Genomic DNA, 25,611 nt, shown 5'->3' with positions numbered 1-25,611 from the left:
GGGGCTAACAGTCAGCTGTTCCTCATGCTCAATTCCATGTCTTCCTTGGAAGAACTTAGTGGGCAGGGATCAGGCCTACATATGAACATCAAGGAGGCGGTGGAGAATTGAACAGTGTGTCCAGAAGTTAGGAAGTCCCTCATCTTGGAGCGTAGAATCATGTTCTGAATGTAGGAGTAGCCTGGTGTCACCTCTAGAAGAATCTGTTACGGGGATCCCTGGGTGGATCAGCGGTTTGGTGCCTGCCTTTGGCTCAGGCCGTGATCCTGGAGACCGGGGATTGAGTCCTACATCGGGCCTCCGGCATGGAGCCTGCTTCTCCCTCTGCCTGTGTCTCTGCCTCTCTCTCTCTGTCTTTCATGAATAAATAAATAAAATCTTTAAAAAAAAAAAAAAAAAAAGAATCTGTTACATGGCCCGGTGGTGGGCTGAACTGTGGCCAGCAAACCAGCCTAGAGGGCACTATTGGTCCCTCGCACAGGTTAACCTCAGGGCATGGGCAGCCCAGGAATCCTGGGACACACACCTCACAGACCGCACCCTGATGCCTGAGTCTCACATCCTCTGGAGACCTCTCGAGTCCCTGCTTAGGGGCCCAGAGAGGAGTGACCATAAGGCAAAGCTTACTCTCATGCCTCAGACTCCAGCTTCTTTCCTCCACTTGCCCCCATCTTCTGCCTGTCTGTGTTCTTTTCAATCGTGTCTTTTACAGAACTTTCTGAGTACTGTTACAGCCATAGTCTTGGTAGCTCTTACCAGCCTGTCACCCTCTGCGGACCTCTCCCCACCCTCCCCCTGGAGGCAGCTCTCTGTCTCTGACCACAGCTCTCCAGAGGTTCCTGTCCTTCATCCTCTGCTTTTCTCTCCCAGGTTATCCTGAAGGATCTAGAGGTATTGGCAGAAATTGCCTCCTCCCCTGCAGGCCAGACGGATGACCCAGGCCCCCTTGATGGCCCTGACTTCCGGGTCAGCCACTCAGAGCTTCAGGTGCCCACCCCTGGCAGAGCCAACCTACTGAATACTCCTGGTAAGTAGTCCCCTTCTGGTTACAGCCTCAGGGACCCGGGGAATGCTAGTGCTCAGTCTTGTCCTAGACCGAGCACTCCTTTGAGCTGCCCCGCTTGAGCGCCAGAGCTCTGCTAGGATATGAGCAGTCAGAAATTTCTTCTGCTCTCTGAGAGGCAGACAGACCTCGCCCTCCTGTTGCCTCCCCACCCCCTTGTACCTCCCTCACATCCTCTTTTCCTCATCTTCCTGCACCCTTCATACTTTTGAGCCACCGGCTAAATATAAAACCATCTGAGTCAGCTGATTGTCTCTTTCGCTGGGGCAGCATCTCCCCAGTCAGGAATCTGGGGGCTTTGGAGCCTTGGGTCGCACAGGTGGAAGACCAGGCAGCCATTTCCTTCCTCATAGGGGGAGCTAAAAATAGCAAACAACATGGCAGGCAGCCCAGGCAAGAGAGGGGATAATTCAAACAGGATGTTTCCGGGCAGTCCTTGGACATAAAGGTGGCCATGGTGTTCCTGGGGCTCATCCCTCAGAGTCCTTCAAACAGCAGGTGGCTCTTCTCCCTGGGCCAGTGCAACTCCCAGCTCCTCCCTCCCAGGCAAACGCCAGTTCTCTCCAGTGACGTGATCCCAGGAAATGCCAAGGATGCAAGTTTATAGGAAAGTCCCCAGTTAATCTTGGGTGTTTGCCTGGAGGTATCTCTTTGTCCCCTGAGTGGTTCTTGACATCCAGTTACAAGGTCCTAGATGGCTCCTCCTTTGATGCAGAAGCCAAATGTCAAATAGATTGAGGACCTTGCAGCTTCCCTCCTGCCACTCTAGCAGGCTACACCCCCAGAGGCACTCTGGTACCTGGCCCTGAGAACGCCTGCTCGCTGGAGCCACCAGAGCCCTGCAGGCCTGGCTGCACCCCAAGGCTGCCAGGCTAAGTCACAGAAGGCCCTCGTATTGGAGACGTGTCCCTGGTGACATGTGAAGTCAAGGGCTCCCCCAGCTCCTGCAGTGGGGTACCACATAGGACCCCAGGCTTCAGGTCACCACTCCTGCATATTCTCTGCCTGTGACTGGTCCCAAGTGTCCGTCTATTTCTACCTAAAGCAAGGAAAGAGTGAGGGGCTCTGGTGGCAGCTTAGTTTCCTTCTCTTGTTTCCCCAGGATGTAGTGGCTTCCTTGCCCATGAGCCCAGTTTCCTCTGGGCAATCAGAGGCCATGGTTGGGAGGCTCCCATATCCTGACCCTGGACCCTTGGGGAGGTCCCCACCCTCTGTCCCATAGCCCAGGATTCCATTTTCCATCCTGTGTTCCACGTCAGCACTTGGGGGGTCAACCTGAAGCCCCTGGGGCGGATGGCAAGAACGCCAGAGGTTGAGTGTGGGCGCCAGGCCACAGTGTGGGGGTGGGGTCTCACTGAGGCAGGGAGGTGCAGCAACTGGGGGGTGAGGGTGAGAAGTGACTGCAAGAGGGGTAGAGCCAGGGGACGGCATCCTGTGGGTTGGAGCCAGCCTTCAGACTCCCTCCCCAGGAAACACTTGTCTGGAATCTTCTCTCCTCCTCAGAGTAGGAGAAGCCAAACCTGAGGCAGCGCAGCCTCAAGCAGGGAAAGGAGACCTCCGTCTCTAGGACTCTCCAGGATCTGTCCCTCTGTCTCTAACATGTTTTTTTTCTTTCTCTGGGATTCAGGAAGTTGATGACTGAAATGCTTATTCATTAGTGGACAGATGGACCTGGCAAATGGCTTGGGGCCCAGGGCTGCTGGAGAGGGCAGGGTGTGTGCCCTGGGAAGGCCCAGACAGGAAGCTCCATGAGGGGCAGTCTCAGCCCCTGAGGAGCAAGAGCTGAGGGGAGTCTCAGAGGACACAGTGCTCTGAACCCTGGCTCCTTGCCCTGCCAAGGTGAGTGAGCCACTAGCGAGGCTGAGATGGTGAAGATTTGCCCCAACTCACCATGCCTGTCAGAGTGGCTCATACCAGCCAGGGACTCACCCTGAATTCATAGAAAAACAACGAAATATGCCAGATGAGAAAAAATTCCATCCTGGACAGAACACTGAGGAAGTGCCTACAGTTAATAACATTTCTTTCTTCAAGGATACGCAGCACCATGGGCCACGTGCCCTGAGCCTGAGACTCACATGTTTGCTGCAGAGTGTGTGGGAACCACACATGCATGTGTGTCCACAGCTGGCACCAAATTTTTCAGATGGGTCCATGATGTTTAAAAGGTCAAGTTCAAACCAGTAAGAGAAGAGCACAGAAAACCAGAGCTGGGCCCTGTCCCCTCTCTTGCTTCAGCTGCCTTGGGGAGGGCACTGGCCCGGCACCAAGGATGTTGGGGGTGGCTATTTAGGTCAGAAAGCATGCAGGAAGTGTCATTCATCTGTGGGCTGCTTTTTCTCCCAGTGCTTCTCAGGCATGTAAGAGGGTCATTCTGTCTTTTACCATCTGGCCATGCACGTGGACAGAGGCTGCAAGGCCAGACCCTCTTCCTGTTTGGATTTTACTTCCCTCTGGCTTTCCAGGGCACAGCTCTGAGAACTCGCAGGGTGCGGTACTGTCCCTTTAGGATAGAGCACCACCACCCCCACAGGAAAGGGTCTTTCTGGAAAGCCAAGGAAGCAGGGAATCTAGCAAAGACAAAATCAGCACATTTGTCAGGAACCAAATGGTCCTTCCTGCTCGCTAGATCTATAAACTCAAATGGTGCAGATTTAATGCGAGGGTTGGGAAGCTGCCCATGTGGGCCTAAATACACCATAGCCGTAGGCCCAGGGCCCACGGGCAAGTTACCCACGCGGGATGTTCCTCCCACCTGGTCTAGTGCGAACATCTCTCTCCAGCGTGGAGCGTGTGGGCAGAGGCGATGGTCTTGCTTTTTCCACCCCCCCACTTTGTTGTTGATCTTCACAGAGTTGCGGGCCAGGAAGAGGGCCATTTCTGGGGCATTCCAGAGGGGAGCTGCCTGAGTGGGCAGCCCTGAGGGAAGCCAGTGGAGGGATCCAACATTTTGCAGTCTCCCAATTGTGATTTGGAGAAATGAAACGAAAATCACTCAGGTCGCCTTTAACTGAGTGGCTTTCGTGTATTCTCTTCCTATCTCCACTTGGGGATGCTGGCTGAGGCCTCCTAGGATCTGGGAAGAACAGATGATGAGCCCCCTTCGAGCAGACCTGAGGGGCCTGATCCTGAGCCCAACAGAAGGCTCAGCAGAAGCAGGAGGCCTCTGGGATCAGTCCCTCAGTTGAGACGTGCCTGGCCCTCCTGGGGCCTGGATGTTCCTACCGCAGGAGAGGGAACAGCCTTGGCCAGGAACTGCAGCACTGTGGCATCTGGGATCAGAGGTCACTGCAGGACTGATGTTTGCCCCCAAAACCCAGTCTTCCCTTTCTTTCCCTTCTAGCCAAGGGGGTGCATTCTTGGTGGAGGACTACTCATGTCAGAGTGCCCTGCGGGGTTCTCTGGTCCAAAGTGGAGTTTGATCCCAGCTCTAAAAGCAGGGGCAGAAATTAAATGTTCTGATTCCATTCCGTTCCTTATCACCCAGGCTGGTGTGGCCATATTCACAAACAAGTTCTAGAAGAAACCCAGGAAGCCCTCCCTGGGCATTTTTCCCAGTAGTACCAGCAACTATAATACATTGAGCTTGTTAGGACCAGAGGCTGTTCTGAGTACTTCCCATGTGTCGGCCTACTGAACCTCACTGTGGGGTAACCCCTCGACTCCTCACAACAACTGTGAGAGGAAGCGCTATTGTCATTCTTACCTGACACAAGAGTGCAGTAGGTGCTGGTGCTGACCCAGGAGCCCAGCCTGAAAGTCTGCTCTCTTTACCCCATGCTTAGAGGACAAAAGCACTTGCCCAGGACTGGAAGCTTCCACCACCCAAGGAGGGGGAGCCGAGCAGTGGTGGCCAGGCCAGCAGTCCAGGCTTCTCCTTTGGGGTGGCGGGCCACAGCCCCAGCCTGGCATACCCTTGAAGATCTCCCTTCTCTGCATAGTGACATCAGGGACCCTATTTTGGCCTTGTCCACCTCAGCAACTCATGCCTTCTGGTGCCTCCACTTCTTCCAGCCACACCAGACCTACTTCCTAGCCCCAAAAGCCTTCTCCATTGCTCTTGGAATCTTAAAAGGCCTTCTTCCTACATACTCTTTCAGACAACATGGGTGCCAGGGTCAGAAGGGTCTAGGCTGTATTCATCCCTGGATGCCCAGAGTCAGGCGTCCAGTCGGGGTAATTTCACAGTCATTACAACGATGGAGAGAAGGGGCACCAGAGCTGGCCACCCCATCATCAGTGCTGTGTCAGCACCACCACCCAGGTCTTTGCTTGTCCCCAGGTAGAGAGCCAGTAGCCCTCTGCATCCCAGGCCCGGTCTCAGCGATGGCCCTGAGGCTCCTGCCTCCTGTGTCTCTCCAGTGCTGCTCTTGGCCCGGCCCCTCTCAGCAGCAGCCTTCCCTGACGCAGCCCCTCTCTACTGCCCTGTCAGCTGGAAGCTCCTTCTGGGCCCTGCTGTGGCCCATTAGCTTATCTCTTTCTCTGAGGCAGGCAGCTGGAAAGCCTCCTGGATTTGGGTCACTGCCCGGGGTGGAGGGCTCCCCAGCCTCAGCTGGGCCGGCTCGCAGCAAAGAAAATGACTGCCTCTTGGATCAAGTCCCAAGGGTGCCGTTGCTACATCTTCACCACTCTTTTTTCCCTGCAGCTGTGAGGTCTGGGCTCTCCGATTCAGCAGACTCCATGTCTCCCGAGACCCCGCTGCACCAGAGTCCTTGGCCTCCCTCTGGCCCCTTGATCCAGTAGGGGAAGCTGCCCCTTCCCTACCTGTGTCCCTGGGTTCTGTGCTAGCCTCCCAGTCACACAGCCCCTCCTCAGTGCAATCCCTGTACCAGGCACTGTGCTAGGCTCTGTTTCTCTGTGAGCTTCACACACAGGAACCAGCCCCAGAGAAGGTGTCACTTCCTCAACCCTGCCTTGCCAGTCAGCCAGGGGCCTGGATCTGCCCCGGTCCCCCAGCCTTTTCCTCCACATTCTCTGGGTGGCAGAGCCAGATGCCCATCCGAGGGGCTGGCCGAGCACATGGGCCCCAACCCACGGGGGAGACAGGAGCAAGAGGGTGGGGAGCTGAGCAGGGACCACGCCGGGTCTGAGCTGGGCCACAGAGGCCTTCACATCTGGTTTTGTTGAACTGTAGCTTGCTTTGCCTATTGAGGCCAGAGCTATTTTTATCCTGACATGTGAGGCTCCTTCACGTCATAGCCACAAAACTCAATCTAAAACATCCCAGGGAAGGTTGTTTGTGAGACGTTCTGCAGATTCTCATGTCGCCACATCAGGTTTCACTTAGCAACATCTGCACGGCTGGCTCCCTGGCCGCCCACCCCACCAGCCTGCTTTTGTACACAGAGCGCTCCCGACAGCATCTGTCTGCCCCTGGGCTAGCCAGCAGTCACGTGAACTTCCTGCCAGAGCCCACTTCTCCAAACTTCTCCAAATCAGAAATGCAAAGCAGGCGGCATTCAGCCGAGGGGCTGGTCTTAGGCAGGATCAGGGAATGGAAACCCCATTCTCCTGTCCCCTTGAAGAGTATGACTCTATTGAGACCCAAGGCCAGGTGGTTCCCAACTACCCCACTTCCTGGGCCCCAGCCAGAACAGCTCAGACCTCTCTTTGGTGGGCCTGGAAGGCTGTTGGCAGTGCCACCCAAGCAAAAGCCTCCTGGCCCTGGCATCCCAGCACCTCCTCAGGACACAGTGTTGGATGGCCTGCCGGGAACTGGGTGCTGGGCTTCTGGCCAGGCTCTGCCCCCTTCCTAAAGGGCCAGCAGCACCTAGCCCAGGACCCCACAAGCAGAGCTGGCTCTTAGCAGAGCTATTGAGAAAAGAGGCCAATTCCCTGCCCTGCTGTCGAGGGTGAGGTGAGCAAGAGCCAAAGGCAGGCAGCAGTAGCCAATGAGGCACTGTGTACCCTCCACGGGGAAGAGTGGGCTGCGGTTGGGCAGAAATTAGTTCAGCTGAGAGAGGCCTGTCATTCCATGTAGTAACACTTCCTGGCGTGAGTTTACTTGTCTCTCCACCTCATCTCCCTTCTGAGCCTGCAGCTCTGCCCAAGAGCATCTCTCAGGTTCTGTCTCAAGCCAGCTGGGCCTGCGGGGGCTGGTCAGTCAGAAAAGTGGCTGAGGAACCAGTGGGAACAGGAGGCTAGGAGAGACCGAGGAGGCCCTCACCTTGTGCATGGTGAGCACCAAGCGGCCCTGTCCTCGACCAGCCCACCTGGGAAGGGTTGCCTCTCCTGCCCAGACCTGTCATCTCTATACAGTCGGGCTGGCCTTGCAGTGAGCTTTCCAAGCTCCCAGGCCAGTCCTGCAGAGGCTCCTCCTCGAAGAGAGCCCATTCTGGTGGGTGGGAGCCTGAGGGACAAAAGTCTCTGCCCAACAGCTGCAGGCCCCAGTAACTCCCTGACACTCCCATAAGCCGGCTCTGGCTCTCCGGCAGGGGCCCGGCCCCTACTCTGTACCCAGCCTCCTGCTCTTTGTAGTCTTTAAACAGGAGCGCTGGGAGGGCTGAGCTATGAAAGCTTTCCCAGCAACCATTGCACTGTGAGAATGTGAGTCATTTGCCATGGCTTCTCCCAGATGTCATTCTGCCCTCCTCCTCCCTCCCACTAGGGGCCTCAGCTCCAGGGGTTGCCATGGGGGCCGGACATTGAGACTTAATCCTGTGGCCCAGAGGGGGCTATGGCTAAGAAGACCAGGCTGTCTTCAGAACAGCCCCAAGCCTTCTCTTCCACCATCTTGGGCCAGCTGTCAGCCGAGAGGTGGGCACAGCTCCCTCCCCAAATGCTGGGCTGGCACTCAGGGGAGTTACAGGTGATTCAGTCTTCCCCTTGCAGCCTCCCTGCCTCCCAGCAAAGCACTGACTGTAAAGTTGTCCCAGGTCTGAAATCTCTTCACTCAGACTTTCCAGACTGTCCCCCAGCCCTCAGTCATGTATTCCAACACTGAGAGATGGGAACAGTCTGCCCCTTGCAGTGCTCAGAGTTCCGACACGTTTGCTAACAGCAGCGGCCCCAATTCACTGAAATGAACTGTGTGGCAGGCCTCAGGCCCAGGGCATTAAATTTTTTGTCTCATTTAAAGGGACTCTTTTTGGGGCTGCCTAGCTGGCTCAGTCTGTGGAGCACAGGACTCTTGATCTCGTGAGTTTGAGCCCCACCTTGGGCATAAAGATTACTTAATGAAAAAAAATTTTTTTTAATGAAAGAATAGAGGTTCTAATTGGCCCTACCTTACAGGGAAAGAAATTGAGGCTTAGGGCTCTGGAATGGCAAACAGTCTCTGCTCCCTGGCCCAAAGAGAGAGCCAACTTTGAGACTTGCCCAAAGTCGCACAGCCAATAATAGGTAAATATCTGATCTGAACCAGATCTGATGGACTCCCCAGCTTTGCTCTTAAACACTGTGCTCGATGTTTCCACCTGCCTGAGATAACCCAGCCCCCAGAGAATGGAGACTGTGGCCCCACATCGTGGAAGATTTCTTTATGGTCACTCCCTATTTGGGTCTCTTTGTCCTTTGGAATACTTTGGAACCTAAATGGCCCTCAGCCTGGAAATGATGTAGGTTGGCGAGAAGGGGACAGGGACTCAGGAGCCATCACAGATGAGTGTCCCAGAGAAGGTTCCAGTCCACACCACCACCAGTGTTGGTGGTGTACAGCCAGGCCACCACAGGGGCAGTGTGGGGACAGGGAGGAGGGGCTTTAGCAGCTGTATCTGCAGCCACCTCTTCAGAGATCAGCCCCAGCTGGGCCCGGGGTAACTCGATCTGTAAGAATGTGACACTTGATTCTGCAAACAGCCCCTCTGGGCCAGGGAGCAGAGACTGTTTGCCATTCCAGAGCCACTCAGGACCTCCCAGGCCAGGCTGTTCTGGGCAGGGACCCAGAAAAACGCACTGCAAACATCAAGAAGTTCAGTTCACAGGGGCTGTCTAGGAGGTTCTCAGGAGAAAGAACAGTAATTTGAAGGTATGGCTCCTGGTAAGGAATCCTCATAGAATAATGCACAGCTGGGAAAAACAAAGCAGAAAGGCACCTTTTCCCATTCCCAGCCCCCCCCCCCCCCAAGGACCTTGCAAGGACATCAGAGAAGTCTGAGCTAAGCAAAAAAGCTCCTGAAAGGAGGGTTTTACCGCTGCTTTTGGCCACTGACATCTAACGGAGTCAGCTAGTGGGGTTCCTCTATAGGCCTTGCTTCTAGTACCGTGGATGGTTCTGAACATTCGTGTTGTGTGCTTGGACCTGATGCTTCTAGGAACGAATAGCCCCTCCCACAGCCGAGTTTAGTTCTCTGGTTTGGTTTAGTTTGGTTTTTAAGATTTTATTTATTTGAGAGAGAGAAAGAAAGCTAGTATGTGCTCAGAGTGAGAGAAGCAGACTCCCCGCTGAGCAGCAAGCCTGATGCAGGGCTTGATCCCAGGACCGTGGCACTGTGACCTGAGCTGAAGGCAGACAGACGTTCAGCCTCACCCAGGCACCCCTTGGTTCCCTGTTTTTTGCAGGTGTGTGACCACCCTCTCCCTGGTCTGGGGCAGAAGTTGGGGCTTTAGGGCCAGAGAGAGAGGCCAGCCTGGAAAGCAATGTCTGTGTGGGCCGCTGTGCTTTCCCCAGTGTCCGCCCTGTGTTCCCAGAGGGCTGCAGCCAAGTACTTCCCCCACAGTGTCTGACAGTGTCACTATCTGTCCTCAGTCTTGGCAAGACCTTAATTTCAGTCTTCTGCCTCTTGTTTAGGAACATACCACCTGCTAACCTGCTAACCCCAAACCTCCCCAAGCACCAGTGCCCGGGTAATGGGCAGCATGCTGGAGCTGCTGAGAATGTGGGCTCTGAGACCAGCTGCATGGACTCAGACACCACCACTCATCAGCTCTGTGACTTTGGATAATCCACAGCTTCTCCATGCATATGATGAGAATAGTAATAGCACATATTTTCAAGGATTATTTTGAGGATTATATTAGATACTATGCATGAAGGTTTTAAACATGTATAGCACATAGTTCAGCCCCTGGTAAGTTGTAGCTCTTGGTTGCCTATTAAGATACCATGTTGGGGAGATGCTGGTCAGAGGGTACAAACTTCCAGTTAGAGTTTGATAAGTTCTGGGCATCTAACATACAGGACGGTGATTACAGTTAATGATACTATAGATTATACTTGGAAGTTGCTGAGAGAGTACATCATAAATGTTCTCACCATAGAAAAACAAATGATAATTATGTGAGGTGACGGAGGTATTGGCTGACTCCACAGCACTGTGGTAATCATTTTGCAATATGTCCATGTATGAAATCAACACATTGTATACATAATGTTATATATCAATGTTATCTCAGCAAAGCTAGAAAAAAATACAATGTAGAAAATAAAGCATCAAGACACCTGGCTGGCTCTTGACTTCAGGGTCATGAATTTGAGCCCCACGTTGAGGATAGAGATTACTTAAATAAATAAATAATGTTTAAAAAACTTCTTGTAAAAGTAATAAAAAACAAAGCATCTATAAAGTGAAAAGAAAGCAGATATCATGTTATGGTGGGACAATTAGATATCTATCCACATGCAAAAGAATTTAGACTCCTTCCTTATACCATAAACAAAAATTAAAATAGATCAAAAAAAAAACAAAAAATAAAATAGATCAAAGACCTAAATATAAGAGCTAAATTTAAAGAAAAAGAAAAAAAAACACAGCTCTTAGAAGGAAGTGTATCAGGAAGTCTTTATGACCTTGGAATAGGTAATAGTTTCTTAGATAAGGCACCAAAAGCACAAGCAACCAAAAATATATGGATAAATTGGACTTTATGAGAATTTAAAATTCTGTGCTTCAAAGGAAGACACCATCAGGAAAGTAAAAACAACCCAAAGAATGGGGGAAAATATCTGCAAATCATATATTTGATAAGAGACTTGTATCTAGGAAGACTCTTAAAACTCAGCAATAAAAAGGCAAATGACCCAATCTTAAAATGGGCAAAGGACTTGAATAGTCGTTTATCCAAAGATCTACAGATAGCCAGTAAGCACATAAAAAGATGTCATTAGTCATCAGGAAAATGGAAATCAAACCCACAATGAGATACCACTTCCCATTCACAAGAATGGCTCTAATCAAAAGACAAGTAATAACAAGTGTTGGCAAGAACATGCAAAAATTGGAATCTCATACACTGCTGATGGGAATGTAAAATGGCGTAACCATCATGTAAAACAATCTGGCAGTTGCTCAAAAGCTGCACATAGAATAACCATCTGATTCAGAAATTGCACTTCTGGGTATATAGCCAAAAGAAATGAAAACATGTTCACACAAAAACTTACATATGAATGTTCATAGCAGCATTATTCTTTTTTTTTCTTTTAATTAAGTAAGCTCTACACCCAGCATGGAGCTCAGACTCACCACCCCAAGATTAAAAGTCACGTGCTCTACTGACTGAGCCAGCCAGGCACCCTGCAGCATTATTCTTAATAGCCAAAAAAGTGGAAACAACCAAACATCCAGCGACTGATACATGGATAAAATATGGTATATCCATACAGTGGAGTATTATTCAACCACAAAAATGCATACAGAATGGATGCATACTACAACATAGATGAAATAAATGAACCTTGAAAATATGCTAGGTGAAAGAAGCCACGTTAACACAAAACTTCCAGAATACGCAAATCCACAGACAGAAAATAGATTAATGATTGACAGGAGCTGGTGGAGGAAAGAATGGGGAGTGGCAGCTAATGCTTACAAGGTTTCTTACTGGGTCTGTTCTGGAATTAGTGGTGATCAATGAACAATTTTAAAAAGATTTTTATTTATTTTTTCATGAGAGGCTCCCTACAGGGAGCCTGATGCAGGACTCGATCCCAGGACCCTGGGATCATGACCAGAGCCAAAGGTAGGTGCTCAAACACTGAGCCATCCAGGTCCCCCAATGCACAATTTTATGAATATACTAGAAGCCACTGAATTATACAGTTTAAAAAGGTGAACTTTATATGTGAATTATATTTTAAGCTGGTGTGTGTGTGTTAATGCCCTATTAGTGCCTTAGGCAGAGGGAGTAAGGATTCCTCTTTCCAGCAGTGCTATTGAGGTCAGCTTGTGTGACGAGGAAAAGACTAGGAGATCGCACGGGGATCAACCAAGCATTCTGACAGCCTGCTCTTGTCACCTCCGTAGCCGGTATCTTGCGGAGGGGAGCATGTGCTGGGGTGAGCTTAGGAGGGAGACTGTATCTGGCCCTCAGGGTATTTTCAGCTGGGGTGCATATCAGGGGACACCCTGAAAGTGCCTCTGGTTCTAAAGCCAACTCTGGGCTTTCAAAGTCTTTAGAGTACTAGTCTAAAAGAGCACCTTTGGGACACCTGGGTGGCTCAGTGGTCCTGTCCTAGGGCGTGATCCTGGGGTCCTGGATTGAGTCCTTTATCAGGCTCCCTGCAGGGAGCCTACTTCTCCCTCTGCCTCTGTCTCTGCCTCTGTGTGTCTCATGAATAAATAAATAAAAGCTTAAAAAATAATAAAAGAGCACCTTTGCCTAAAGAAGAATGTCTGATTTTAAAACATTGAGTGAAGCTTAAAGCCCTTGGTACCATTTCGTCAGTGTGAGCTGTCTTTAATCTAGCAGGTGTGTGCACAGTTGCCCTGTCCTTGAGCACCGCTGGGAAAAGAGTGTGTGTTGTTGACTGTCAAGGTGGTGTTCACCCCTCACTTCTCTTTGACTTGTCATCTGTTCTTAACCAGCCAAAATGAAGCCCAAGTGTACTTTATTTACTGGGATACTAGGTCCAGGTTTGTTTTATAAAAAATTCATAGCACATAGCAGCGGGTCTCACAGATAGGAGGCATTCACTAAGTAATAGGGGGATGGCTGGAGAGTTGGATGGGTTCGTGGGTATTTGTGCAGTAAGCAGTTGTATTTGCTTGTACGTACTTGTATAGTTTGGCTTTTTTTGCCATTGACCTGAGGCCCAGAATTGAAGATTTTTCCCTCACCTTGTTATACACAGACCCGCCGCCACCACCTTTCTGGCATTTATAATTGTGTATGTTCTTTGGGGTCCCAACACCCTGTGACCATGGACTAAGTCTCAGCTCTGTCCCTTTCTCTGCAGGTACCAAAGGCTTAGAATGTTCTCCTTCCACCCCCACCATGAACTCCTACTTTTATAAGTTCATGATCAACCTTCTCAAGAGGTTCAGCAGTGAACGCAAGCTCCTGGAGGCCAGAGGCGCTTTCATCATCAGGTCAGGCGCGGCGCACCTTCTCTTCCTCACACAGCCACGCTTTTTCACTTTACACAGTGCAAGGGGTCCAAGCAACCATTTTCTCTTCCACTTCTCTCCCCTCTTTTTCCTTTGCATTTATTCTTAAAGAAACCGAACCCCCCTTCACACTAGGTTGCTGGTGCTGCCAACACCAGAGAGGTCAATGTCTCCGTTTCTCAAACGAATGAGTAAATTTTTTGTTTGTCGAGACACTGTTTTCCCTTGAGGTTAAATGTCCTCTCAGCACGCCCTTGTTGGAGTCTTTGGGGAAGAAAGTAGGTGAGCCAGATGGAACACGAAACGGCGCTGTGCTCAGGTGCCCAGCCAGCACAGGGTTTGGCCAGAGTTGGTGGTAACAGTTGCTCTGGCAGAGCTGGAATCTTGAGTCATGTGAGCCTGGCCCGGACAGTCAGTCCCAGAGCCCCATCCCCTATTGGCCTCTAGAACTCCCATCACCAGCAGTATGGCCAGGTCTGGCCCTTTGCCTCCTCCTTAGCTCCATGGAGCCGGGGTCACTGAAGAGTGCCCCTCAGGTCACCAAAATCTAGATGGGGCACAGATTTCTTCAGGCTCCCCAGTAAAGCCAGGCAGAAGAGTTTTGGCAAATAGTCTGAGTGGCCTCTAATGCTCTATGGCAGTAGTTCTCAGCCCTGGCTGCCCGTTAGTCACTGAGGGTGACTATTAGTTAATGACTGTTAGTCACTGCCCGATGTGTGAAATAAGCACTTCTAATGTGTTGGGGTACCAAAGCTGGCCGGGGTGCTTGGGGAGCTGACTAGACCAGTGTGGCCCATGGAGTTGGGAGGATTCCCAAGGCTATCTGCGGGCTCTAGGGGTTGAAGGAGGATTGCTGGCAGAGGGTCCAGCCTGTACAGTTAGCAAAGAACATGGAGAGTTCATCTTGCTGTGATTCAGAGGGTAAAGGGGAGAGAGACCCACCTTTGCTGGCCACACCAAGGGTGGAGGCCTCACCCAGAGGCCGGGGGGAGCCACTGAAAGGGCTTGGATGCGGGGGACAGTGAGACAAGATTTTTAAAGATTACTGTGCTGCTGAGAAGAAGGGGTGGGTGGAAAGAGCAAAGTGGATGTGTGGGAGACCAGTTGGGAGGCTGTTGTCCAAGTGGGAGGTGGTGGCTGCTTGGTAGGGGGATGGGAAGAAGCAGCAGTATTGGATAATTTGTAAGAAGTATCATTGATTAATGATCGATTACCTGAGGGCCTGAGAAGACAAGCTGTTGGAATGACACCCAGGACTCTGGTGTGAGCACGGGGTGGATGGTGGTGGCAGTCCCTGCGATGGGAGCTCTAGAAGAGGAGGGAGGGCGGAGTTTTGAGTTTCAGTTTCAGTTTGCTCTGGTGACATCAAAGGAGAGATGAAGAAGCAGGTTGCTATCCTGGACCCTCAAAAGAGGGACCTATGCCCTAGTTACAAATGTGGAAAAGGATAGCATAGTTCTTCCTTCATTTATGTCTCATTCATTCAGCAGATAGTATTACTGAGTACTGACTCTGCCAAGAACAGCTCTTGATGGCTCTGTCCTTGTGGAGCTTTCATTCTTAGGGAATAAGAACAGTCAGTGGTAATAGGGGCAGAGGCGGAAGAGGAGGGGCCTGAAGCAGAGCCCTAGGGAGCTCCAGTGTGTAAAAGAAGAGGAAAGCAAGAACAGAGGCTGAGAAAAAGGGTCCAAGAGGTGGGAAGAAGCAAAAGGGAGTGGCAGGAGACAGTGAGGGGAGATGAGGCCCACAGGGGTCTGCCAGGAGCCATGCCAGGAACCTGCCCAGCCATAAAGGCGAACCGAAGGAAAGAAATGGAGTGAGCAGCCCCTGGCCCCTTCATCTACCACTGCCTGCCAGGGCTCTAGCTCCAGAGCTGAGGGTGGAGTTGAGGGCATAGACCAAAGGACTGAGTTGTAGGAGGAGACAGATCTGCCTGGCCAGAAGGACAAATAGGACCACCGAGTTTTTGCCCCTTGGGAGGAACGGGCTTCTAATGGTCCAGACCACCACAAGGGGTCCCTGTGATGGTAAGAGGCTGTCACGGCCCTCTTGCATTTCTGGGGTCACATAGAGCGGGAGTTCTCAAGCTCAACACTGTTGGCATTGGGGCTGGGTAGTCCTTGGTGGGTGGGACCATCGCATGTGCCCGTCCCGGGGGAACAGCACCCCTGGCCCCCACCCACTGATGTCAGGAGCACCCCCTGCCCTCCCCGCTGGGACTGTCAGAAATGTTTTCCAGCATTGCCAGATGCCCCCTGGGGAGCAAAATCATCCCAGGTGAGAACTGCAGTTACACAGGGACAGAAATGGATTCTTAACCCTGATTGGCCAGACGAGGAAGATTTCTAATTTTACTTCCCACCAAGTTGGACAGTCATTGGGACTAGAGTGGGGATTAGAAGTGGTATAGGAGACCCCCCACCACCACCAGGAGAGCAGTGGTCTGTCCCCACATGAGTGGCAGTTTATATGGTTTTCCAAATTGCAGACGTGTCACTTCTCTTGATGAGCCCTCCTTGCCTGGAAGCCTTTTGGGATCCAGTGGAGAGAGAGGCCTTTGAAGAAGGCATTTACAACTAGTTCCCCTCTGGAGAACTGGACCATAATGGGTTTTTCCATCCTCCAGCAGCGTCACATGCCCCATCAGGGGCCTGGGGAGAGAGAGCTCAGAGCAGTCAACAGCATCCCCAGTCTGCGTCAAGCAGAAGTGTGGGCATCAGGGGCATGCGTGGGTGTTCTCTGCACCCCCTCAGGGACCCAAGGGCTCCGTGAAGCCAGTGGCCCAGTGGCCACTGCTGTGTTCCCATTACAGCCTCCAAAGTAGTGAGACTTTACTTGCTTTGTCTCATGTCTTCTCGGTGTCTTGGGCTGACCAGAATCCTCATTTTGTAGAAGGGAAATGAGACAAAGCCACATGCCTGCCAGGTGTGCTGGGAGCTGAGCGCAGACCCTTGCCCACTGCTAATTCCTCACCCACTGCTTTATCCTTTCTGTGAGATTGCAGAGGCCAGATGCCTTGAGGGGCCCTGCACAGCATGTGGCCCAGGACCACCTGGAGCCCAGCTCTTCAGAGGGTCCAAGGGTCCTCTGGGCCTGTGGGGTCTTCCCTCATCCTTCTGGGGATTTAGATTCTGGCGATCACTCCCTGTTCTGGGGCTCATATCCCTCAGGGACCACAGTGGGACCTCAGGCAGCAAACCTGACCTCCAGGCTGTGCCTCACTGCTATACCACACACCAGCGGTCTCCTGGCCTTTGGCACTGGCACAGGAACCCAGTGGGCTGGGATGGAATGAACCTTGTGGCTGGGCCCCTCACACTTGTCCCTCCCAGTCATCTGCGTCATTTGTCCAGCCTGCCATCCACCTGGAAGCAGCAGCAGCACCTGCTTCCTCTGGGCAGCACTGGCTCTACGGGCTGGCTGCCTGTTAAGCCAGCGTGCCAGGCCACTGCTGACCAGCCTGGTTGTGGTCCCAGCCCACCAGCCTAGGCTCCTGGGGCACACAACACAGTGACAGACATGGAGGAGGCCTTGAAGATGTGCTCTCCTCCTCCTTCCTGTGATCAGACAGGGGGGGTGAGGCCCCTCAGTGAAGTTTGCTGGGAACCAGCCGTCGGGAGTATCAGCCCGCCTGTCTGCTTCTCGTTTCATTTCCTTATTTTTTGCTGATGGCTTTAAAGAGAAGCATAATAATGGTCCGTGCAGACTGCTGATCAGAAACACAGAGCGATTTAACCCCCCCCTCAGGTGTTCCGCAGAGAGAGAAAGAGATTCCTCTGGCGAAGAGTGAAAAGCCACTGTTTCTTCAGTAGTGCGTTTAGCTCAGGGAGCAGGAGTGGTTGCCGTCCAGAGGACAAAAGCGGCCGGAGTTAAAGACAAACATCTGGTGGGCGTCTTGGCGTTGAGGAAGATGCATGATTTCCCTCAGGACCCTGGAGTGTTTCCTCTCCCCCACGCAGCTTTCCCAGGCTGCACCTCCGTGGGGGGGTGGGAATAGGGCCCCCGAACTCCCACCAGGCCCCTGGGCAGGTCGGACCTCCTCTGTGTCTGTGTGGCCTTGTTATCTAGTGGACATAACAGTTTAGTCGCATGTGTATTTTGGGGAGTGGGTAGCTCCAAAGCCTCATCTCATCTAGCCTTGCTGAGATGTACTCTGGCCCAGGCCCTCTCTTAGCTGCAGTTGAGGCTGTGCCCACATGGGGAGGAAGGGGTCGTGGGGTAGAGGCACCAGAGGGGCTCAGATACCCCCCAGCCCTGCCCACTCTTCTCCCCCTTTCTTGGACTCCATGGAAATGGGGCAGATGGGCCTGCCGCAGGTCTGCAGGATGCAGATTAAGATTGGAACTTCTGGAGTCAAAGAGACTTGGGTTCGAATCCCAATTCCTCCAGTTTTGGCCGTTTGGCTGGCTGTTACTATAGTCGTGCCTGCCTCGTCGTCGTTTTGCAGAGAGGGTTACGTAAGACCATGCGCACCGTTGCGCTCGGCACAGCTTGACAAAGGAGAGTTCTTGTTCCGCCTCATGACATGGCCTCTGCCTCCCATGGTGGTCTGTGAGGACGGGAAACCAGACTCCAGAGAGGATGAAATAATTAAACCTTCCGTGCCGAGAGCTGGCCTGGGCGCGCCCGGCCTACAGCCCCGGCACCACGGGCTCCCACCAGCAGCCCGGCCCCAGCCCCATTAAAACAACTCTGTCCCAAGTAGGTGTTGGTGTACATTTCCCTCCTCCAGCCTCTTCCCACCCTCCATGCCAATGCAGCAGAACAAGCGCAGGGCTTGTTTTCCCATGAACCAGGCCACTTATACTCAGTAGAAAGGGAGAGGAGGGAGAAAACGCAGCCTGTTTGATAAACTGATATGAACTGCAGCGTGATCCAACAGCTGTGATCCTTACAAGGCCTGCTTCTGTGCTGGGAAGTGAGTGAGTCTCAGGACGCTCCACTCTGCCCGCCAAGATGGCCCTCTGGCCAGCCGTCCTTTGGCTTAACCAACTGTGCTTCCCCCCCTCCTCTTCCTCCCTGCTGCCTCGCAGAGAGGACTTGCCAGAGAGAGAATGCTTTCTTTTTAACAAGTGCCTGCTGTGAACTCGAAGGCTCCAACCCCAACCAGCCCAGCTGATGGCGGATGAGGCCCTGAGCACCCATCCCGAGGACATGGGTGCCCCTAAGCTGAGAGTGTTTGAAGAGGATGGGCTGGGAGCCCAAGTGGGAGAGCAGGGGCCAGGCGTGGGTCTTCTTCCATGAGACCCGAGCCCAGAGAAGCCCTGAGATAAGGTTTCTGGTTCATTCTGGTGCCCCCTCACCTCTAATACACAAGGGCATCGCAGCCTTTCCAACTCAGCAGATGCTCACAGTCCCTAAAGTGTACCCCTAATCCTCCTGCCCTTGCCCTACTCACCCCCCACTGCATCCCTCCCCCCGCCCCAGGTTTGCATAAAAGCCCTGTGTTTGGTGGGGGAGGAAGGAGGAGTTCGATTGGCTGCTGAGGTAGGTGGTGGGGCAGGGGAGCTAGGGCCTAGGAAGCCACTAGAAACTGGAGTTGTATTTAATTGCATCAGGGGGAGGGCCTCAAGAGAAGAAACTCTATTTCATGCCATAATGGGGAAATTCCACTTTGCTGTCCTCATGTGGTCCACCTGTGAGACAGGCCGTCGGCTGGGGCCAGCTGTGTCACCACTGTGGCTAGGGCAGCCCACTCTGGCTGACCCTCCCACACTCAGCTCCCCTTCTCACTCTGCATCCTCCCAGACCTTTCCAGCCTCTGGAGCTCATTGGCATCGTGTACCCCTCTTACATTGTTCATATGTGCCACTTGACATGCCAGGGGGGCACTAGCCAGGCCCCCCAAAGTCCACTATGCTGATGCTAATGCAAGATGAATCCAAGTTAAGTGGCAAGACCCAGATCCCTGGTTCGAATGGCATTTTAGAAAACTACCTCTGGCCCCCAACCCTCAGGAGAGAACTTCTAAGAGGCCCTACTCGCTTTCTTTCATGCTCCCCTTTAATGGGATGTGTTCTTTGGCTCCAAATACAAATCAATTTCCTTGACGAACATGTGCCAACCAAAGTCTGTATGTATGCTGGAAGGGACCCTGATGCACCTACCCAGAATACAGGTGGGTTTGGATCTTTTATTAGTTTGAAGCCATATTGATTGGGTCCCCAGCTGAGGGGAAAGAGAAGGGACATTGAACAGGGTTGGAGGAATTCTTCCAAGGAATTTCTTTTTTTTTTTTTTTTTTTTTTAATTTTTATGATAGTCATACAGAGAGAGAGAGAGAGGCAGAGACATAGGCAGAGGGAGAAGCAGGCTCCATGCACCGGGAGCCCGACGTGGGATTCGATCCCGGGTCTCCAGGATCGCGCCCTGGGCCAAAGGCAGGCGCCAAACCGCTGCGCCACCCAGGGATCCCTTCCAAGGAATTTCTAACCTCTCAGAAGCTTCTCTTCTTGCTGACTTTAAGTCTGCCCAGTCCTGTATGAATCTTCTGAAGGTTTCCACAGTCATCCTTTCCCCAGAGACCAGGGGGCTGGGGTGCTTTTGTGGAGATGCAGGACAGCAAAGGGAGTGTGTGGCAGGAGCTGTTTTGCACAACCAGCTCTTGGCTTTGATCTAACTGGAAACAATGCTGAGAAAACGTGATTGGCAGGGATGATCTGACAGGCCAGGCAAGAGTAAGAGAAGAGTCTGCCCTCAAAAGTAAAATACAAAGATGTCCTTGGGAAGGGCAAAATTCCGGCAGCCCAGAGAGCCCAACCTGATCTGTTTCTGTAGTCTCCTAGCCCATGGAGAGGTGCCACATCCCAGCACCTCACAAGACCATCTGTGACCCAAAAGTGCCCGGGAGGACTGAAGACCTGGAGGCGGGCCAGTGGCTTTGCTCTGCATCCTCCGGGCAGTCTCCACGCTGTCCCTGTAGGGCCCACTGTCACACACACTGGCGCTCCCTGTAAGAAGGGCGTATTTCCTTCTGGAAAATGGGAACCACATGTGGTGGGCCTTGTTAGGCAAGGCTGGGATTAATTAGGTCCTACTGGGGGAGGGAGGAGGAGAGGAAGTGCTGGCCAGAGGGAGCCTGGCTCAGTAGGCGCTGAGGTCTGAGAAGCTTCAGAAGAAAGCATCTCCGTGTTTCAGGGCTCCTCATGGATCCCCATGACTGAGGCCTGGAAGAAGGCCAAGGGTCCGCTCGCTTTAGCAGAGCTTGTGGGAGGTTAGAGGTCACAGATGAACTTGTTGGGGGGTGGTGTTAGGGGTGACCCAAGCAGCCCTCCTGCCACGGAGCCAGCCGTCCCCCACGCACCTCGAGGCTCCTGGAGGGGATGAGCACTCGGGTGGACCGGCAGGAAGCTCATCTGTGCCCATCACACGCCATCCCTTGGACTCCCCGTCGTGCAGGTGCTGGCAGCTGCAGAGTTCTTTCCAGCTGCAGATTAAAGGCACTTTCTTGTAGTCTCCACACCTAAGAAGCATCAGCTCCCCAGCCCGTAGCTCAGGCAGCCTGCGGGGCGGGGGTGACTGTCAGGAACTGTTGCCAGTGGCTGAGAACTTGATAATGAATTTCCTTCTGAAGTTTGAGAGGTTTTCCAGATGGACTGGACAGTACTCTCTGAATCTGTTTATACTTTACCTAAGGATGCCAAGAAACTAACAAAGTTTTGACCTTGGTAAGTCAGACAGCTTAGTTAATTAGCAAGTAGCTGATGAGTATCATAATATAATATCTCAACAAAACAGTGACAGGAATTGGCCCCTAGAAACCGCTTCCATCCTCCTGCCTCCTTGGGGTAGGGCTGCATCTGTGCCAGGACAGACAAAAGGTGTCCTTGGTTTTAAAGGTGCTTCTGAACTCCTAGAACAGCAGTTCTAGAGTGTGTCCCGTTCACCCATCGTAGAGTGCTTCTTAGGAAGTTCTTTCTTTTATCATGGTGTCATTTTAGCTCAGGTTTTCTGGGGTGCCCCTGTGTGGGTTTTTCCCTCTCTCCCCACAGCATTTTCCTTTAGCAGGTAGCCATGAAGAACACACACACACACCATGCCCCTGTCTTCCGAAAAATATAGAGGAGGTCTCTATCATGTGCAGTTTCTGAAAGGCCATTCAGACCAGCCTCTCCTTCCACATAGAAGGAGGGTTCCTGTCTCAGCATATATGATGAGGACCCTCACCTGGGAGAACCTTTGTGCAGAATTCAGCCTCAGGAGGCAAGCACAAACCCATGTGAAGTCCCTACGATCCACAGGGAAAGGCACTTTGTAACCCAGGCTGTGATGGCCCACCGAAGAGGCTCTTGGGATCCAAAGTGGATAATGGAACTTCCTTTAAAAGTTTGCAGTTTCACCTTCCAGGAACGCCCTCAGCCCAAGTCCTGGGACATGTTCCATGCTCCCTACTCCAGGGGGCTGCTGTACAGTGGTCCAGAGACCCCAGAGCTGAGTATCTTGGCTATCTTACAGATTGGGTGGTAGAGGCCCTTTGGGAAAACTGCCCAGTTTTCACTCTGGACTCTGCTTTTCCTCAGCCCTCATGAAAATTAAGCTGTGCTCTCTTGTGGCGTCTCCCTTTCACCCAGGGTCGTTAACCCACAGAAAATCCCCACCAAGACCCATCCTGATGTGGCCGCAGCCGCCTCCTCTATGAGGGCGCTCATCCTGCTAGCTACCGCCTCCCATACAGAAGTGAAACGCTGAGTCTAGGTGTCCTTTCCTGTCTTCCTTCTGGGCCTCGGCCTCCTGCCGTCCATTATCGTGGCCTACTTCCGGTCTATATTTAGATGACATAATCTCATTGGAACTGCCTGGCACTTGGACAATGAGTATCTTTCTTGGTCTAAATCTCTGTTTTGACTTGCTCAGGAGGACTTGTCTCACCCCCTCCTTATCCCAGATTATTTGTGCTGCCTCTGCCTCATCACAGTTGCTTGCACCTTCTGTGTCGGCCTCTCTCTGAAGCTGAGCTGAGATGGATTTCAGGTGCCTCCAGAGTCTTCCCTCATTTCTTTCCAGTCCCCTGCCGCCAAGCATCCCATGCTGTTTATTTTGAGCCTTGTCTCTCTTTCCTCTCGGAGGCTGCTTTCCCATGTGCTTGGTGTTCTGTGGGAAAATGCTCTCCATTTCCTCAGAGGGGGCTCCAGCTCTCACATAGGACGAGTTTCCTGAATGTGGGGACATCTCAGCCTCTTTATTGTGCACCCCCAGATTGCTGCTGCCTTAGTCCATAATGACGCTCCCACTTGCACTTCACCCTCAGCCTTGTGGTCAGTAGACACATGCCATGGGGTGGACCCCTGTGCCCTAGACTGCCGTCTGCATTTCCCTCCCCGTGAGGGAAGAATGGCCTTCATGTGGCTTCAAAGAAGACCATGCCCAGGAGCTCTGACTTGTTTACTGCTTGTTCTGGCATCTCTCTGGCACAACCCTCTTCCTTTCTCAAGCATGTACCACTCTGCATCAGTGCCCCAGATCTGTCTTCTTCCCTTCTCCTGACCAGGGCAGTGCAGCAGCCCTCCCTCCCTCCCATGCAGCCTGGGTGCCTGTGATGCCTTTGTCAATGTAGATTTTTCACTGAAGAACAACATACTATCTAAACATGCACAAATCATAAGGGTACTACCGCTCACTTATTTTTCACTAATTGTCTACTCCCACATAACGAGCACTCTATCAAGAAGTAGAGCATTTCCGGCACCCAGAGGTCCCTTTTGTGTCTCCTTCCTTCCAGTTATGACCCCTCTCCTCCTCCCCAGAGAAGCTGCTACCCTGACCTCTATCGCTATAGGGTTTGTTTTGCCTGGTTTTGAACTTTATATAAATAGAATCGTGCAGTTCAGACATTTCTGAGGTGGCTGCATCAGTGTCCACGCCCCCAGCCATGTATGAGAGCTCCAGTGGCTCACATCCTCACCAGCGCCTGGTGTCATTATTCTTTGCTTTTAACCATTCTGGCAGGTGTGTGGTGGTGGTATCACCGTGTGGCTTTAATTTGTGTTTCGCTGAAGCCTAAGGAGAACTCCTCTTTGCTTACTGGCCTTTTGGATACTCTCTTTTGTGATGAGCCTCTTCAGGTTATTTCTGCATTGGGTTTTTGATGCTTATTGATTTGTGAAAGTTTTTTTATATATTCTAGATCCAAGTCTTTCTCGGATGTGTATACTATAGTTATCTTCTCCTACACTGTGGCATGCTTCATCATTCTCTTAATGGTATCTCTTGTTAAATAGAAGTTACTAATTTTTAATGTAGTTCAGGTGATCCATTTTTCTTCAGCATTTTTTATGTTTTGTAGTGCTTTTTCAGAGGATTAGGAGCCCATGAAAACTAACCATAAAGCTGCCTATTTCTGGTTGATGTTTCTTAAGCATTCTCAGTGAGCTGGAAAATAATCCACCTAATACCCAAAGGTATCATTTCTTAGCTCTGGACAGGGTCTTGGAGGCCACCCAGTCCAGCCTGCTTGTACTTTGTCAAAGCAAAAAGTCGTAGTCTCCCTCCATCCCCCCACCCGGCCGAATCCCAGGGGCTTCTGGTGCAGCCAGGCCAGCAGTGGGCTGCAGCCTGGAGTTGAGAACCACTAATCTAGCAGTATTGGTCGGCACTCAGAGCGATAGGGGGCAGAAACCCAGGTCACAGGTACCAAAATGAGCAAGGGAGTTGGAGTTTGACTAGCCAGCATGACCAGACAGAGGCGGAAAGCAGCAAAATCCGGGAACTCGGCGTTTCCCTGAGGTGCCATCTCCCTTCTTGGCCCTTGTTTGAGATCGGCCGTGTTGTCTTGGTTTCTTCAAGTAGCAGAGATGTGGCCACCACGTCCCTACAGGGTAGGCTGAGGGGAAGAAGGTCTCATTGGCTCATGCAGGGTCACATGCCCACCTCGGTGGGGCAGCAGTGGTCGGGTGCTACAAGCGACAGCCCCAACAGAATCCGCATGGAATAGGAAGCAACAGCTCTCCAGAGGAAAGGAGCCACTGTGCCCATGAGAAAGGGAAGGATTTGCTGACCAGCCACAGCCACCGGGGGCCCGCGCATCTGCTTTCCTGAGTAGTTCTCTAATGTGGAAAAGGAAGATGCAGAGCATCGTTATCTCCTACTAATCCTCGGGAGGATTTGATGACGTAACAAAGTGTTTAGAAGTGTGTCTGGCACCTGGCAACCGTGCAGTAAGTACCAGCAGCAACTGTGACAGTAATTGTGATGAGTCGCATCTACCCTTTCTCTGTGCAGGCAGGAGCCCGGAGACCTGGGGCGTGGGTGGTCGCTGGCCGCCAAGCCAGGCCTGACACCCACCCGCCCCCTTTTCAGCTGCTCATTCGCTCCAATGCGGCACACACGTCTCCCTCCGTGTTCTGGGCTTGACTCTACTGTTTATTGTTTTCTAAGGAAGAGTAAGGGAGCAAGCCATTGAACAACCCAACACATGAGCCCGCCATTCTCTCTTCCTCTGCCCTTGCCCTGACCCTGCCCTGTGCAGTGCTGCCCAGTCATGACTCTGGACTGCACGTGACAGAAGACTGGCTCTCTGTTGAAAAACAGAAAGGTGGGGTGCAGCCAGGGACAAGGATTGGTTCATGTGTACCAAGAGCCATCCTCGTGTCCTCAGGACTTGGTCTTGCCTTCTCCCCTCCACAGCTGGCTCCTCTTCCTCTTCTGTCAGCAAATCCTGTGGCAGGATGGCCACCCACAGCTCTTGGCTATCTCCTGCCCCTTGGCGCCCCAGCCTTCAGCAGCGGTGCTGGGCTTGGCTCTCCTGGGCCTGTCACTGTGGCCGGAGAATGCCTGTGCCCTGATTGTCCAGGACAGGACCTTGTGCCCACCTGCAGATGCAGGAGGAAAAGCAGTTCTTCATGGGAACCAGAACCTGAGGCTGCTGGTAGGGGAGGGAGACTCAACCAGTGTCCATGCTGTGGTCTAGGTCCAAATGTGGACTGAAGGAGGATGTGAAGCAGGGCCTACTGGGGGACAGCAGAAAGAGGACATATCCCCTCCACTCTCCCAGCAGCCAAATCCTCCATCTGTCCAGGGGTGGAGCTGTGTAGTGACCAGCAACTTGTGACCTTCCCAGAGACCACCACAAGGGCAGGCAGAGAATGGAATTCAGCCTCCAGCTGATCCTGTCTCTGTGGCTTCCTTCCTTTTGAACCCTGCACCCCACCAGACTATAGATTGTGTGCTGTGTGGCTGGATGTGGCCTTGTTGTTTAGACACAGGCCCACCACCTGCCAGCAGGGCCACGTGGTGCGTGCTCCCAGAATGGTGGCTCCAGGCCCTGATTGAAGAGAGACCAGGAGA

At 52.3% G+C, this 25,611-nt stretch overlaps 1 protein-coding gene across 1 annotated transcript in view; it reads left to right on the top strand.

The window, feature by feature from the left end:
- Positions 1-25,611, top strand: part of VAC14 (VAC14 component of PIKFYVE complex) — a 100,752-nt gene that overhangs the window by 48,238 nt on the left and 26,903 nt on the right. Inside the window, exons 13-14 of the mRNA XM_038538369.1 lie at positions 871-1,027; positions 13,179-13,311. Of these exons, the coding sequence (XP_038394297.1) occupies positions 871-1,027; positions 13,179-13,311 (290 nt within the window). The remainder of the gene's footprint in view (positions 1-870; positions 1,028-13,178; positions 13,312-25,611) is intronic.

This window comes from Canis lupus, chromosome 5 (genome assembly GCF_011100685.1).
Source record: "Canis lupus familiaris isolate Mischka breed German Shepherd chromosome 5, alternate assembly UU_Cfam_GSD_1.0, whole genome shotgun sequence".
Classification (NCBI taxonomy): domain Eukaryota; kingdom Metazoa; phylum Chordata; class Mammalia; order Carnivora; family Canidae; genus Canis; species Canis lupus.
Note: the sequence above shows the minus strand (reverse complement) of the source record. Positions and strands in the feature narration are given on the sequence as shown.